Here is a 15045-nt window from a genome sequence, read left to right on the forward strand (position 1 = left end):
TGTTTTCTACTCTAATAGTTTTTTTCCCTCGAACAGCTAGACTTTGGAATTCCCTTCCTGATACCGGTTTCTCTGATTGTACTAATATGCAGAAGTTTAGATGTAACGTAAACCAACATCTTGTTAAGCTTTCCTAAACATGGTTCCAAATAGTTGCCCTTACATTTAAGTGGCGATACCCCTTGTTAGGGGTGAATGTGAGTATATATTAAAAAAAAAAAAAAAAAAAAAAAAAAACACACCTGTACTTAATTGACACTGCTAGGTTCCAGTGGCTAGAAATCCAAGATGACTAGAAACAGTGCCGAGATAAGCAGAGAGCACATACAACACCTAGTATTCCCAAATGGTCATCCAAAATTAGTTCTGACCAGACTTAACGTCACTTAATATGATTATGCCATATAACATTTAAGATAGACTATTTAGGGTTCATATTTTTTCTCAACAGCATCAGTGTTTATGTGAATGCAAGAGCAACTGCAGTTCAAACTTGACTAATCCAATAGCCTGCATAGATAACCATTACAACACATACTAAGACCTAATTATGTTTGGCCTACTATTGCAAATTCCACACATTATTAAGTCTGTTAATTGGATTGAACTTGCTTTATTTTTTCAATTAGCAGCAATAGATAATAATAGATTAATCAATTGGATTCTAACAACCATTGCCCTAAGAATAATCTTATTACAATTAAACATTTGTCTAGTGTTACAGTAAGCAAAACTTGAGCAGACAGAAATCAATCATTTTTTTTTTTCTTTTATATAGAACTAGCTGTCCCGATCTGGCGTTTTCCGAGAGTAAGAAAAAAAAGAAAAAAGATTGACTTATTATATTGTTTATGAAAAAAAAGTAGAAATTAATTTTCATGACTTGAATTAGGCAATCAAATAATTTTGTCAAACAGGAAATTTTAACAGTTTTTTTTTATAATGCTTAAAGTTAATAGTAGAAAGAAAAATAATAATGTATAATTGATATGTAAACTTTCCTATAATGCTTAAAAGTATAATCAATCATTTTTTTATATGCAGATTTATTTGGTTAAGAAGAAAAGGCGAAATTTAATGATCGCTGCCCAAAAGACTAACATCTGACTTTTCACCAAACGCAGCTAGAGTAGGAGAAAATATCATTAAAAATTTTTTTAATAATTTAAGTAATAAGGTGTTACAGACAGACATATATATATATATATATATATATATATATATATATATATATATATAGACAGGCATTGTTCACTGAGTGTTTCTGCTTAACTGACTTTTTTTTTTTGTAATTTCTCCATTTTTCGTATGGTCGTTCTAATATCTCGGTTGAATTTGTGCAAGAAAGTTCCATAATCGTTTTCGTCCATCAAACGACTATGGAACTTTCTTGCACAAATTCAACCGAGATATTAGAACGACCATACGAAAAATGGAGAAATTACAAAAAAAAAAAAAAAAAAGAAAGAAAAAAAGACGATTAAGCAGAAACATTCCGTGCTGTTCAACAATGTTTGTCTAAATTAAAACATACTGTCTAAATACACAATACATACATATATATATATATATACACACACACACACACACTAGGAGGGTGGAGGCGGCTTTGTCTGGTTGTAAAATACGCTTAAATATGATATTTTAAGTTTGGTTGTTTAGTTTTATGGCATTATTTAATGCCGAATCCAATTATTTTGGAAACAGTTTTTATGCTTCATTTTTTTATATCTTCAAATATTTATTTATTTATAGAGTTTGGTTTGGTTGTTTTACGGCATATCAGCCCTTTTTGCGTTATTTAATGCCGAATCCAGTTATTTTTGAAATAGTATTCATGTTGCATCCAGTTATTTTGTAGAATCCTTTTTATTCTTCAAGCTCTTTGTATATAATCAATCGAATGTTTGGTTTGGTTGTTTTATAATGGATTTTATCGTTTTTGTTCCTTTCCCTGCAGAACATGAATGAGTTTTGCAATGGGAGAGGGAAAAGGGTTACAGTATTAATGTTTGGTACATTTTACGATAGGAAACCAGTCAGGAAGTGGGGTGGGGAGATAGAAAGAGAAAGGGGAAATGAGAAGAAGGAAAAGGGGGAAAAGGCGGGTTATTTATGGTTTTGGTCTTGCAGAACATAATTAAGTTTTGCAAAAGGAAGTAGAAAGACAAAAAGTATCAATGTTAGGTGCGTTTCGTCTCAGTAAACCAATATCTTCAGACAGCCTGATCTGGTAGCACCAGTATGATATTTTAATTTCTCCAGATTTTGTATATATTATTATAGAGTTGTGATTTCCAAAGTAAAAAAAAAAAATATTTGGTTGCCATCAGCTAGAATCGAAACCGAAAGCAAAACTGTAGCATTCAAAGCTGGTGACGTTACCACTGTGCCAATGTGAGACACATATGAACTGATTAAAAATAAATTAAGATGAATGTACAAAATGTGCAACGATTTTTTTTTCAATTTTAACCCATTTTTGACCCCTTAAAAACAATTTTAATCTGCTAAAGACCCATAAAAGAAGGGTCCATAAAAACATCCAATCATTTGAAGCCCCTAGTGCCACTCTGCGGCTTTTAATTTTGGAAGGAGATAGTTTCAAAATATGGAAACAGACAAACAGACATAGTGAGTTTTATATATCTATAATATAAAGCTGTGTGTGTGTGTGGTCACGAATAGGCTCCTATATGGTTGACTATTTTAAAAAACTGATTACGTATAATGATAGAAGATGTATCGAGACACAGATGTGTATGTTTGATCTGGCAGAACGGTGGTTTATTAAAATTGTGGGGTCTGTGTTCGCGCATGGTCCACAAAGTATGGAAATAAAAAATTTAAAAATTAAAAAAAAAACGTTTACAAGTGTTTTTGATATAGATGTACATAAGAATACTTTGAGAAGTATGTTTTAACTTACATAGGGATGGTATAATAAAATTGTGGAGTCTGCATTCGCGCCTGGCCTCCATAGAATGGAAATAGGCACAAACTTTAATAAAGACTTTTCATATCTATCTGCGTAAGTATACTTTGATAATTATGTTTCAGTTTGAAGAAATATGGTATGATAAAATTATGGGGTGTTCGTTCGCGCCTGACCTCCATGGAATGGAAATATGTCACAAAGTTTAACAAGGTTTTTTAATATAGATCGACAGAATATTGTCATAAGTGTTTCAGTGTGAACAGATATGGTATAATAAATTATGGGGTTTATCTATTTTATTTTTACTTTCATCATACTTTGCTTTGGTCTCTTTACAACCCTTCCTTTTCATAACCTATCATACTTTCATAAATCAGAGTCCATTTTCTGTAGGCTGTTTTTGAACCCAGTCAACGACGGGTACTTTTGCTAGTTAGATATATATATCTTCTACTATATAATAAAATGATTGCAGAAATTCCTCTCTGGACCAAATTACAATAGGTTTGAAATAACAGATGCCACATACAAATTCATTATGTCTAAACTATTACTCACCATCTTATGTAACTTTTGAATGCCGTTACAAACACATTTATTCGTTATAATAAAATCCTACCTTACTTCCTATGAGCGACATCATCACGACCGCCAAGACCTTTAGACAAAGTAGTCCATATTTTCCCCTCTAACACAAAAGTCCTCCCACTATTCCCAGTCAACATGGTAATTATTTAAACATTATATGATCTTTAAGTTATTGATTATTGAATTGCTTTGATTTGAAAACACAATTATTTACAGTGCCAACAACCAGACTGCATGAAGAGAAGCGATATACCAGCAACACCAGAGCATCTACAAAAAGAAACTGAACACGATGTCAAATCAATGCATAGCTGGCCAAAGTGAAAAGTGTTGCCACTCGAACTTAGGGTCGTGCGCATTTTGTGTGCTCTGAGTATCAGAGCGATAGTTCCAGTAACAAGTTACATTTTGAAGAGTCCATCCCTAGACAAAGATAAGAGTGTAGCTACAGGGACTTAGGGTTAGCCCTTGCATTTAGGGACTGAAGACGGTCTTGTTATATTAATTGATCCTGTGAGGCACGATTGTGCACAACAACCCCTCTCCCTCCCTACCCGCCGGGTTACAAATGAAGCTATGCCTTTTTGTAGCTATTTTTTAAAAATTTACTTTCACTTATGAGAAAAGATTTCTGAATCAAAATACACTTTTTATGGACAAACTTAGATATATGTAAACGCTATTTTTGAGGTCTCAAAAAAAAAAAATAAATAAATAAAATAGTAGAGATGAAAAAAAGAGATAAAAAAAAAGGAAAATGGAGAGGGGGGGGGCTCCTCAATTTTCTGCATATTTTTTCTGCTTTAGCCTAGGAGAAGGAAATGTGTCTCTAAATTCCTTAAAGGGGTCAATAAAACTTATTCCAAGTTAAAAAAAATTTTTTTTATATATCACTCCCATTTTTATATTAAACCAAACTAATAGAAGGTAGAAAACGCATATGGGCCAAGATCAAAGTGTGGTATCTGTTCTTCAAATGCTTCACTTTGATTTCTTGTTCTCTGTCAGTAGAGGAGAAATCCTTCACGACTGATACAATTTTTATTTTTGTTCCTTTCTCCATGTTAAAAAAACGACTCTGGCGTCTAACTCTGCACTCGTGGGAAGAGGCAAAGTAAACAGGAACCCTATAACTCTTGCTTCTCCTACTTTGCACCTCAATCCATTTTCCATGAGCGATGTTTCTGTTAAAGGGTGACAAAAATGCAGTCCAGTCGTTCAACAGTTTAGTGTGAGCACTATCTAAAGATGACTTGAGTAATTCTCTTTCTTTTCTCGTTGTCATGTCACTAATAAAAGTGCGGAATGATAGACGTTTTACCTGGACTGACGTTATCTGCCTGCTAAGCCCAAGAATCCAAACCATGAAGTAACTCCCAAGGAGGCTGTCCTATCAGCAGGTGCATAATATCTAGGCTGCTGTATTGCCATTTAGTGAATAGTTTGGACCATACATAAGTTTCTTATCAGGCGTCTCAATACCATATTAGTGAAAACTAGTACTGATTTTATTTCTTACATGGTCTATAAACGAAATCTCATTTCTATACACTCTCAGTGTGTTCTGCTCTTAAACTCTCTGCTTCCCTCTACCACAAATCTTCCAATCCCATTTTATTATAAGTCACAAAACACAACAATAAGCGTAAATTCAGAACCTCAACTTTTTAACAAAGAATCCCACTTCCAGGTCTTCTTTTCCAACATTAGGGGTCTATGTTCCAAACTCCCATTTATGGGAGATCAAACTCGACCCGTTCTTCCTGTACTAAATACCCTAAATAGAGCAGGTGTGTTTACACACCACGTTACCTGGAAGAAAAAATTTAAAAAACTTCAGTGTTTTTTTTTTTTTTTTTTTTTTTTAACTATTGTGTACAAGAAAAAATACTCGGCGTTATCCAGGAGTCAAAATAGTAATGCAGGGTGTCCCAAAAAGATGTATACACATTTTAAATAATTTTAAACCAAATGTTTTTTTGTTTTTTTCTTTGCAAATTAAGCTCATCGATCTTAATGATGGCAGCCAGGCTAAACTTTGAAGAAAAAAAAATTCATTTTAAAATGCTACTGGAAGCATGAAAACGCTGTTGAAGTGCAAAGACAGTTTGGGAGTGTGTATACATCTTTTTGGGACATCCTGTATTACAGTACTACATTTTGTAAGAGGTATAAGTGCTGATTCTATGCATGCATATGTCTACATCTAAAAATCAGAAACTACATAAGATACATTCTCATAAACTAGATAAGATACATGGCTTTTTGTTCATTCATTTTCTTCATTATTTTTTTCATTCATTTTTTTTCCATTCAATTTTTTAATCCTTTTTCATTCCTTTTTTCATTCTTTTTTTTTTTCAGTAATTTTCATTAAGTTTTTTTTTCAATTTTCTAGTACATATTTTTCTATTCATTTCTTAATTAAATTTTAAAAAAGTGAATGAAAAATGAATGAAAAAATTGAATGCATTGAATTATTAAACCTAAAACTGAAACATGTTCTGAATGTGTAGCCATGCTGTTTATATAAATTAAACTTTATATATATATATATATATATATATATATATATATATATATATAATGTTAACACATATTTGGCAGTATGAGTTGATTTGTTTTGATTTGTGTTGTATTAACAAAGCTCTTTTGTCCATAAAATCCATTGAAAAGAAATGAATATTTAACGGCATCCACTCAGCTGACCACACGTTCACAAATGAATTGCGATACTAAATATTCACAAAAAAACAAACAAAACTATTTTTAGAATCACATCTATCAGCTTTTACGCAGCATTTTCTGACTTAATCGTCAAATAATGTAAGATAATTTTTTTTCCACATATTCAGTGAAGTATCTATTGATAATATAAAACCTGTATATTAACTAGAGGTTTCCAAAGTTTGTGTCACCAATTTAGATCACCATGAACCTAAAATGTCACAGCCAGACATAATATACCCATAAATATGAGGGTTGTTCCAAAAGTAAGGCCTCCTATTTTTTTAAATTAAAAAACTAAAACATTGAAGAGCTACGAAGATGGGTACAATTAAAACGAACAACCTTTTGTACTAAACAATTTATTTTTGGTCTCACAACAAAAGAAGGGTGGACCTGTAAATTCACCCTTGGCCGTTCGGCGATATGCACTTTTCTCAATAACTACGTCTTGGAATTTTTTGAAATTTTTCACAAACATTAAACATGATATGAGTAAAAAAGTAACAGAACGGATTTTCTGGGTCAAAATGGCTAAAAAAATTGACACGTTTGTGCTTATTCAAAAAAAAAAAAAAAATTGATGACTTGGATTTTTATAAAACTTTCTGAAAAGTTGCAACTAACTGATTTCTATATAATTTTGTTTGTCTATACTTCACAATAACTCTTGGGTGTGTCCCAGGGGCTCTTTTAGGACTAATAAAAACACTCCATTTTTGGGACTATTTTACCATATTTGTCCAAAATTTTCTGTGTATGTCTATTTAGCAATTTTGTATGGTGCTGAACTCAAATTTAAATATGTTAAGGCCTTGGGGATTTGGGGGGCTAAATGGGGGTTGGGGGCAAATGATGGACTTAGTCAATTTTTTTGCATGGTGCAGAACTCAAATTAAGGTCTTTTGTTCATTTTCACCAGGATTTGACATCTCCTGGGGACTTTTTGTGCTAAAGGGGGGGGGGAATACTAAACTTAATGATTTTTTTTTCATGCCTCATTCATTGTGCACTCACGGGGGACCATGCATGCTTCACTAGTTCACTACTATTCTCAATCCACCTTTGCCAGCCTTTTCTGATGCCTCGGTTGGAAAAGTGTAGAGTGCACTTTGTCACTCCCATCTCTCTCACCATTCTGAAATTGACGAACCCATCTCCTAACCACATTGACATCAACTACATCAGCTTCATAAACGTTCAACAAATGAATGTTGATTGGTTTATTTTTTTTCTGCATGGAAGAATTCAATGACGCATCTCTGCTTCTGATGCATGTCCACGGCAGGATTTGCTTTCTTAGAGTTTCATACCGTCAATATCTGCAATAGAGATGAAACTTTCAAGTCATGAATGCATACATTCAATCAACGTAACAATGATATTTGCATTCTTTCTGATCCATTTGGACGAAATAAAAAAAATAGGAGGCATTACTTTTGGAATGTTAAATTTAATAAAAGAAAAAAGTATCTATATATATATAAAAGTGAAATTGTGTGTACATTTCTCTACCAAATTACTCTGTCAATTTTCAGTCTACAGACTCAAGATTTGACATAAGGGGTATTGAAATTTGGGAAAATCATTTAAATCGGTTTTCAGCCAGAAAATTTGGCTGTCAAGGGGTCAAAGTTCAATGATTTAACCTTTGAAAGCTCTACCAAACTCCTCCACCAATTTTAGGTCTAAACACTTGAAATTTTAGATGACAGTCCTTGGACATGGATCAAACTTTTTAACTTGATTTAAGCCCAAAACAATAAATGTTAAGGGATCAAAATTTAGGTTAAAGTTAAAAAAAAATTGACCTCTCAGCCAATTTTTGGTCTAAAGATTTGAAATTTTACATAAAGTGTATTCAGACATAGGGCAAGCTTTTTAATCGATTTTTGGCCGAAAATTTGGCTGTGAAGAGGTAAAATTTGAAAGAGTTCATCATTCCAGACTCTACCAAACTCCTTCGCCAATGGCAAGATTTCCATAGTTAAGTATCACTTGTTTATTAAAGAATATTTAATTAGTTTTTGTCTTGATTCATTGGTGACGCTTTTTAAAATTCTTAACTCCCCCCCCCCCAAGATTTTTTCCCCAAGTTTTTTTTTTTTAGTCATTTTCAAGGGAATTCTAGATTCTAGGTGATTTCTACATCAGTCTGTATAATATATTAACATTTGTTCTGAAATGATATCCTGCAGGATCACTACTATTAGTAAAAAAAATTACTCCAATCTCTGGTCCCCCCTCGCCAATCTTTCACGAAAAACACTCGTCTAGCTGAATCCACTGTGAAAAATTTCCCCCACTCTATATCTGTGCCTAAATCAAAACGCAGATTCCATGAACAAAGCTTCTTTCTTAGAACTGCACGCCTGTGGAACTCTGTTCCGTCTGCCTGCTTCCCTCCGGACTACAACTTGGATGTCCTCAAGTCCAATGTTAACAAATTCCTAATGAACCGCCCCCTTAAGTAAACATTTCAGCAAATCTCCTCACTAACGTAATGTACTTGCAATAACCCTTATCCTTGAGTGGCTCCCGGGCCTTGATAAGTGGTGATCACTGTGTAAAAAAAAAAAAAAAAAAAAATATGGTATTCTTTTAACTTGGCGGTTGTTTACTGGCTTAAGCTGTTGCTTTGATCTGAAGTAATGTTATACTCTTATTGTCACTACTTCCCTATTTTAGCTGTTTATGGTTGTTGTTTTTTTTCTTTTCTAGTGGTGACTTCATTTTCCTATTGATAAATTTTTATTTATTTTTTATTTACTTTTATTCTATTCCTCACTTTTTTATCAGTTCATTTGTTTCTAGTTTTCAAATTCTTTCTTTCTTTCTTTATTTATTTGTTTTTTATTTATAAGATATATGTCCATATGGTCGAATTAACAGTTAGTTAAATAGATGTATGGGCTTATTTATATGATTTAAATAAAGGGGGTATATCGGTAGTTATATTTTTTCCTCTACACGGTGATTGTGGTAATTATCCTAGCAAAAACTTTTATATCTATATATAAATTTAATTTCGATGGTTGTCATTTTTTATTTAGGTTGTTTATCCTTTCTGCAATACTACAATATGTATGCTATATATATATATATATATATATATATATATATATATACTAGACTAGATAATCTTCCTGGCGTTGCCCAGAAATATATGATGTTGTCATATATGATGCATACAATATATATATATATGTATGTGTGTGTATATATATATATATATATATATATATATATATCATCGGCTATGACATCATGTATTATGTATATGAACAAACAAACAGACTGGAATACGGCTTTATTATAATATATATATATATATGTGTGTGTGTGTGTGTGCATGTGCGTTTATATATGTATATAAGTGTGTGCATATATATAGGGTGTATTTTTGAGAGGCGACAAACTTTTAATTGACAATTTGATTTTCTTTAATTGCAAATTTGGAAACTGTCGGTTATTTTGAGTTCAGCTTGGTATGGCAGTTCGTCATGAAGCAACTGACACCCAAGCAGCGTTTGGAAATTGCAAATGATACAATTTACTGAGAAACATTTAATGAACGAATAACTTCACGAAATGAACCTGTCAACTGGCCACCTTGTTCATGCAGTTTAACTCCATTAGATAATTTTCTTTGAAGATATGTAAAGGCTCATGTCTATGCTGATAAACTGGAAACAATAGACCACCCGATTGGAAACAATAGAACATCCAATGCGCTATTGCCGAAATACAGCCTAAATTAATGTGTAGAGTGTGACAATTGGACCACTAGATTATGCCATACATACGTGAGCTGCCAGAGTCATATGCCTGAAAATGTATTTAAATTATAAATGCCAAAAATTCATCTTTGAGATAAAGGACATATTTATATGATAGAAATATTTTTCTGTGATGTATCTGAATTTAAATTTCATCATCTCTAAAAAAAACCCATCCTTTATATGTATGTGTGTCTATATATATATATATATACATACATAAAGTTTATTTATACAAACATTAAGTGCTACATATGTGCATACATGTTTCTGTAATCACCCGTGCTAAGGGAGATTACGTCTTCAGGTCATGAATTATCTTTGACATTTTGGTAGACACATGTTGTTTCATTGGATGTACCTCTAGGAAACTAAAATCTACCGCCATAATAAATATATATATATATATATATATATAAGAATTACAATTAATTTTACTAAGATAATCCAAAATAGCGAACATAAAATATATTATAAATATTAAAGACTTAATATTTATAAAGTAATCCTAATCAGATGTAAAAGCTCAATAAAACCAAATAGGAAATAGAGCTTATAATAAGAACAAGTAATTAATAAATCATGTTAAAACACTTTAAGAAGAGTTAAAAACATATTTAATTTTCAAAAAGGAAACACAAATTAAGTGGATTGTCCTACCCTTTGATGAGAACGAAAGTATTTTTTTCGAAACTCTGCGGACTAAGGACTTAAACACTTAATTTGTGTTTCCTTTTTGAAAATTAAATATGTTTTTAACTCTTCTTAAAGTGTTTTAACATGTTTTATTGATTCTTTTTCTTATATATATATATATATATATATATATATATATATATATATATATATATATATATATATATATACATATATATATATATATATATATATATATATATATATACTGGCCTAGGTGCCTGGCGTTGCCCGGGTGTTTGGAAGTGTGTGTTGAACAAAAAAAAAAAAAAAAAAATTTTAGTAGGCAAGCAGGCTTGAACCCGTGATGTGAAGGCAGAAAATAAAATGAAAGAAAATCTGACGTCTTACTACTACTCCATGACACGACCGGAAGTTCGGAGTGTTAAAATTAGGCAAAATCAATTCAATCAATACGATGACTTACAAAAAATGGCTTGCAAAAAATCGAGCCTCTTTGTAGAAAACTGCCAGTTGAGAATGAAGGAATTAATGTTTTTGGTCAATTTTTCGATATTCATCGTCCGAGATGTCAAGCTTCAGAATGATACTGATCTCATAAAAATCCGTCACCTCTGTCGAAAGTTTTAGGCAGACAAACATACATACACACATACATACAAACAGACAGGTGAGGTTTATATTAAAGATATTTATTTTGTCAAATTTTCAAAGTCAAACCCAAATAGCGTTTAAGTTGACATTACTTTGTTTCATACAAACCCATTTTCATTTGTTGTTGTTGTTGTAGTACACTATTATTGGCAATATAATAACACACTTTTCATACAATTTAGTTTTAAAATTTCTTATTTTGACCCAGGGAATCTATATTATGAAACATTTATTAATCACTGAAATATCAAAATTAGCAAGGGGAATAATTCATAATTTTTACATGAAGTATATAGAAAGAAAGAGTTGCCTGGCTTGCAACTAAATTTTATTTCTTTTTCTGTATAAGTTTAAAAAATGTGAAAACAAATTAACAATTGAAATATAACACTAGATAATAGCTAGCATATATATATTATGTTTCTCTTTGTCTGTCGGTCTGTCTGTTCTATTTTTTCTCGGAAACTACTGAGTCGATCTGGCTGAAATTTTGTATGTACCTTTGTTATGATAAGGTGCAACGAACGAATGGTATACATTCGATGCACAGTTAGAAATTATTAGGCATTTGATGCAAACAATGAACACAAATTTAAACTTATTCAACCATCAGTTTTACATAAAGCAAACTCATTCTAAGTCAACAGGCTATAACTTTTGCCCATTGTTAACATGCTAAAATGTCTAGCATATATATATATATATATATATATATATATATATATATAAATGGAAATGTATAAAAAAGAATAAGAAAAGTATAAAAGCTTATAACTTTTCTTTATTCGTTTTCAATTGGCGACCTGCAGGAATACAAAATAATATTAGGAAAAAAAATTTAAAAACTTTTTTTACAAGTACATAATTTTCAGTCTTCATCAGTGAAAGTGATGAAGGGAAAAGGGGAAAGGAATACATAATTATTAACAGTAGTGTTTCATCCTTTTGGAAATCTTCAGTGCAACGTGTCACGATTAACACCAGTCGATAGATTCGAACCCGGCAACACAAGCCATCTCTGGCTTGATTAGCATAAGACCGTATCCATTCGGCTACCATTAACCACGTGAAATAACGTCGAAATTAAACATTTTATTTTTAAATGTTTTTTACGTCAGTCAGAGTGATCTAATCATTATATGATGATTTATGCATAAGAGCTAAATTGACCGACTTAATTCAACTGAAAGTGTTCAATAAGAAACGACTTTCTTAAAGGGGCTGACATAATTATTAACTATGATAATTAAATACCTACAGACACTAGTGTCTCACTGTTTCGGGAATCTTTAGTGCAGGGTGTCACGATTAACACCAGTTGATAGATTCGAACTTGGCAACACAAGCCATCTCTGGCTTGATTAGCAAAGACCGTATATATATATATATATATATATTATATATATATATATTCAAATACTAGACATCAAAAGCTGACCTGTGCTAGAAGCAACAATTAAACAAGTCAAATAAATAAAATTAATCAATAAGAATAATAAAAACAAATTTGATCACTTAACTTTTTGCTGGTGAGTTTAGTTTGGCTCTGAGAGGTGGTTTGTTTTGAAGTGGTTCCTTTTTATGAGAACGGCCTTGGACTGGCATCGTATGCGAAGTCTGTGTCGCAGTAATATTCAGTTCCTCCTTAAGATACGTGTTTACAAGCCGAAGATTGCGTCTTCCAAGATCTTGAAAAGGGATATAAATTGGGGCTTCAGTTGGTGGTTGAGGCAGTGCTGGTCTCGTACAGATGGGATTACCTTCTTTCCAATCGACTGCAGGTTGCTCTTTGGTTGACACATGGTCATCAAACTGCAGCATGATCTGTTGGGCCTGCACTTCCCCTCCATGGCTGCGGGATTTCAGACCAGAGACGACGAGGGCCCACTTTCGTCGCTGGAGATTATTCTCAAGTTGTTGAACGATCAAGTTTTCAACCTTGGATGCCAATGATCTCTTGATGTCCGGTGCTGCAGCTGCGGTGCAATTGGCCGCCTGCAAGCTCGAATCTAGGGTATCCACACATTTTTCAAGATCAGTCAGCTGGGAGTTCATTTGGTTAAAATCCGATACGACATCACGGACACCATCAATCTCCTCCCGGAGATGAGACATTTCTGCACGTAAGGGGGTCATCTTGCTTTCTATCAGCATGGACAAGGTACTGGACACGGTCTCTTCCACAGAGAGGTTTATGATCTGCTTTAAGTCAGAGAGACAGAGATGTGTGCATACTTCCAGCCTAGGTGACTCGGAAGCTACTAGATCCGTGCAACTTTCTTCTGAGAAGGCCTTCATTTCCGATGACATGGATCTGGATCACCGAGACTTTGGCAAAGAAGATATTTCCGAAAAACTAACAGTTTGAATTTAAATGATTATAAGCCAGAAATCTGGTAGATGGTTACAAGCCAGAATTTTGGTCAGAAACATTAACAATCAGATTCTAACCTCAACCAAATGGTGAGGATCTTTCTTTTTTTTTTTTTTAAGGAGGGGAAAATGTTATTGCTTTCTCTCCCTCTGAATGTTTGGTAAGAATGAACTCCGTTGCACGTAAAGGACTGAAAGCCATTAAAAACGAAACGAAGACGAAGGTAATCCTAACGTAGAAGCTTGAATTTTTTCACAGCCGCAAATGTAAACGTCCAGTCCATAAAATGACAAGCGAAGAACAAACAAACAAAAAGAAAAAAAGAAAAACGGTTGATGCGAATGATGCTTGCAAAAGACATTATAATTCCACGTGAGCAGAAATGTTAATTAAGATGTAATAATTGAATAGAGAATGTTTTTTTATTTTTTTTAATTTGTTTTTCTTTTCATCAGTAGGCGCTTCACTTTTGTCATCTCACAGCAAACGGTTGCTGTCACCAACCATCCATCAAACAGAAATGGACTCACTACATCAAGCATGGAATCTGGAAAGTTGTTTTCTGTAAACAAGCAATTTGGCAAGCTGGGTAATGCAGGCAATGTTAAAAAAAAAAAAAAAGAAAAAGAAAAAAAAAGCGATTAATGAATAGACGTTTAAATAATAATAAGATGATAAACCCAAGTTTGTCTAAATGATTCTACAGACATCAGGTGCTTACGAAATAGTTGAGTGCTGTTAATTGAAATATATGAGGAAAAATAAAACGCGACTGAAAGTTATTTAGTATTTCTCAAAGGTGTACTAGCATCTCTAAAAGAGGCTTTGGCCGTCTCAGCCGCCTACACTTAAATTTGAAACAGCATTTTTATCACAAGCATGCAGATTAGATAAATCGATGCTTCTTCTAGCTCGTTATTATAGAGTAGTAGTAGTTGTAGTCGTAGTAGTAATAGTGGTGGTGGTGGAGGAGGACTTAATTGTCCAAATGAAAAACAAATGTCCAAGCATCTCTATAAAAGGCTGTGTCCGTCAGTTTGTTACACTTGGGTTTGAAACAATTTTCATCACAAAACGTACAGATTGAGTGGACACATGTTAAGAGTGTTTGTTTTTGTTAACTTCTTGACAATGAATGATGATTCTACCCAGGAATAAAACGTGTTTCTGAATAACTTACTTGCCAGAAGTATATTTTCATATTAATTTTATATATATATATATATATATATATATATATATATATATATATATATATATATATACTCCTATAATTTTTTTTTGTGTACTACCAATTGCTCGGTCCCTATGTACTGTTCAAAACTTTA

The 15045-nt window shown here is 32.6% G+C and overlaps 1 protein-coding gene across 6 annotated transcripts in view; it reads right to left on the reverse strand.

Annotated features, from left to right (window-relative positions):
* Positions 1-15045, reverse strand: part of LOC145283728 (uncharacterized) — a 252063-nt gene that overhangs the window by 141143 nt on the left and 95875 nt on the right. For 2 of the 6 annotated variants that reach the window (XM_080132780.1, XM_080132779.1), the window contains exon 1: positions 12864-14279. The exons of the other annotated variants lie outside the window; for them this stretch is intronic. In XM_080132780.1, the coding sequence (XP_079988906.1) occupies positions 12864-13653 (790 nt within the window). In that variant the 5' untranslated portion in view covers positions 13654-14279. Of the gene's footprint in view, positions 1-12863; positions 14280-15045 lie in introns of those variants that run through there. 6 annotated transcript variants of the gene reach the window in all.

The sequence above is a fragment of the Euprymna scolopes genome, chromosome 8 (genome assembly GCF_053919585.1).
Source record: "Euprymna scolopes isolate OS-2025 chromosome 8, ASM5391958v1, whole genome shotgun sequence".
Taxonomy (NCBI): domain Eukaryota; kingdom Metazoa; phylum Mollusca; class Cephalopoda; order Sepiida; family Sepiolidae; genus Euprymna; species Euprymna scolopes.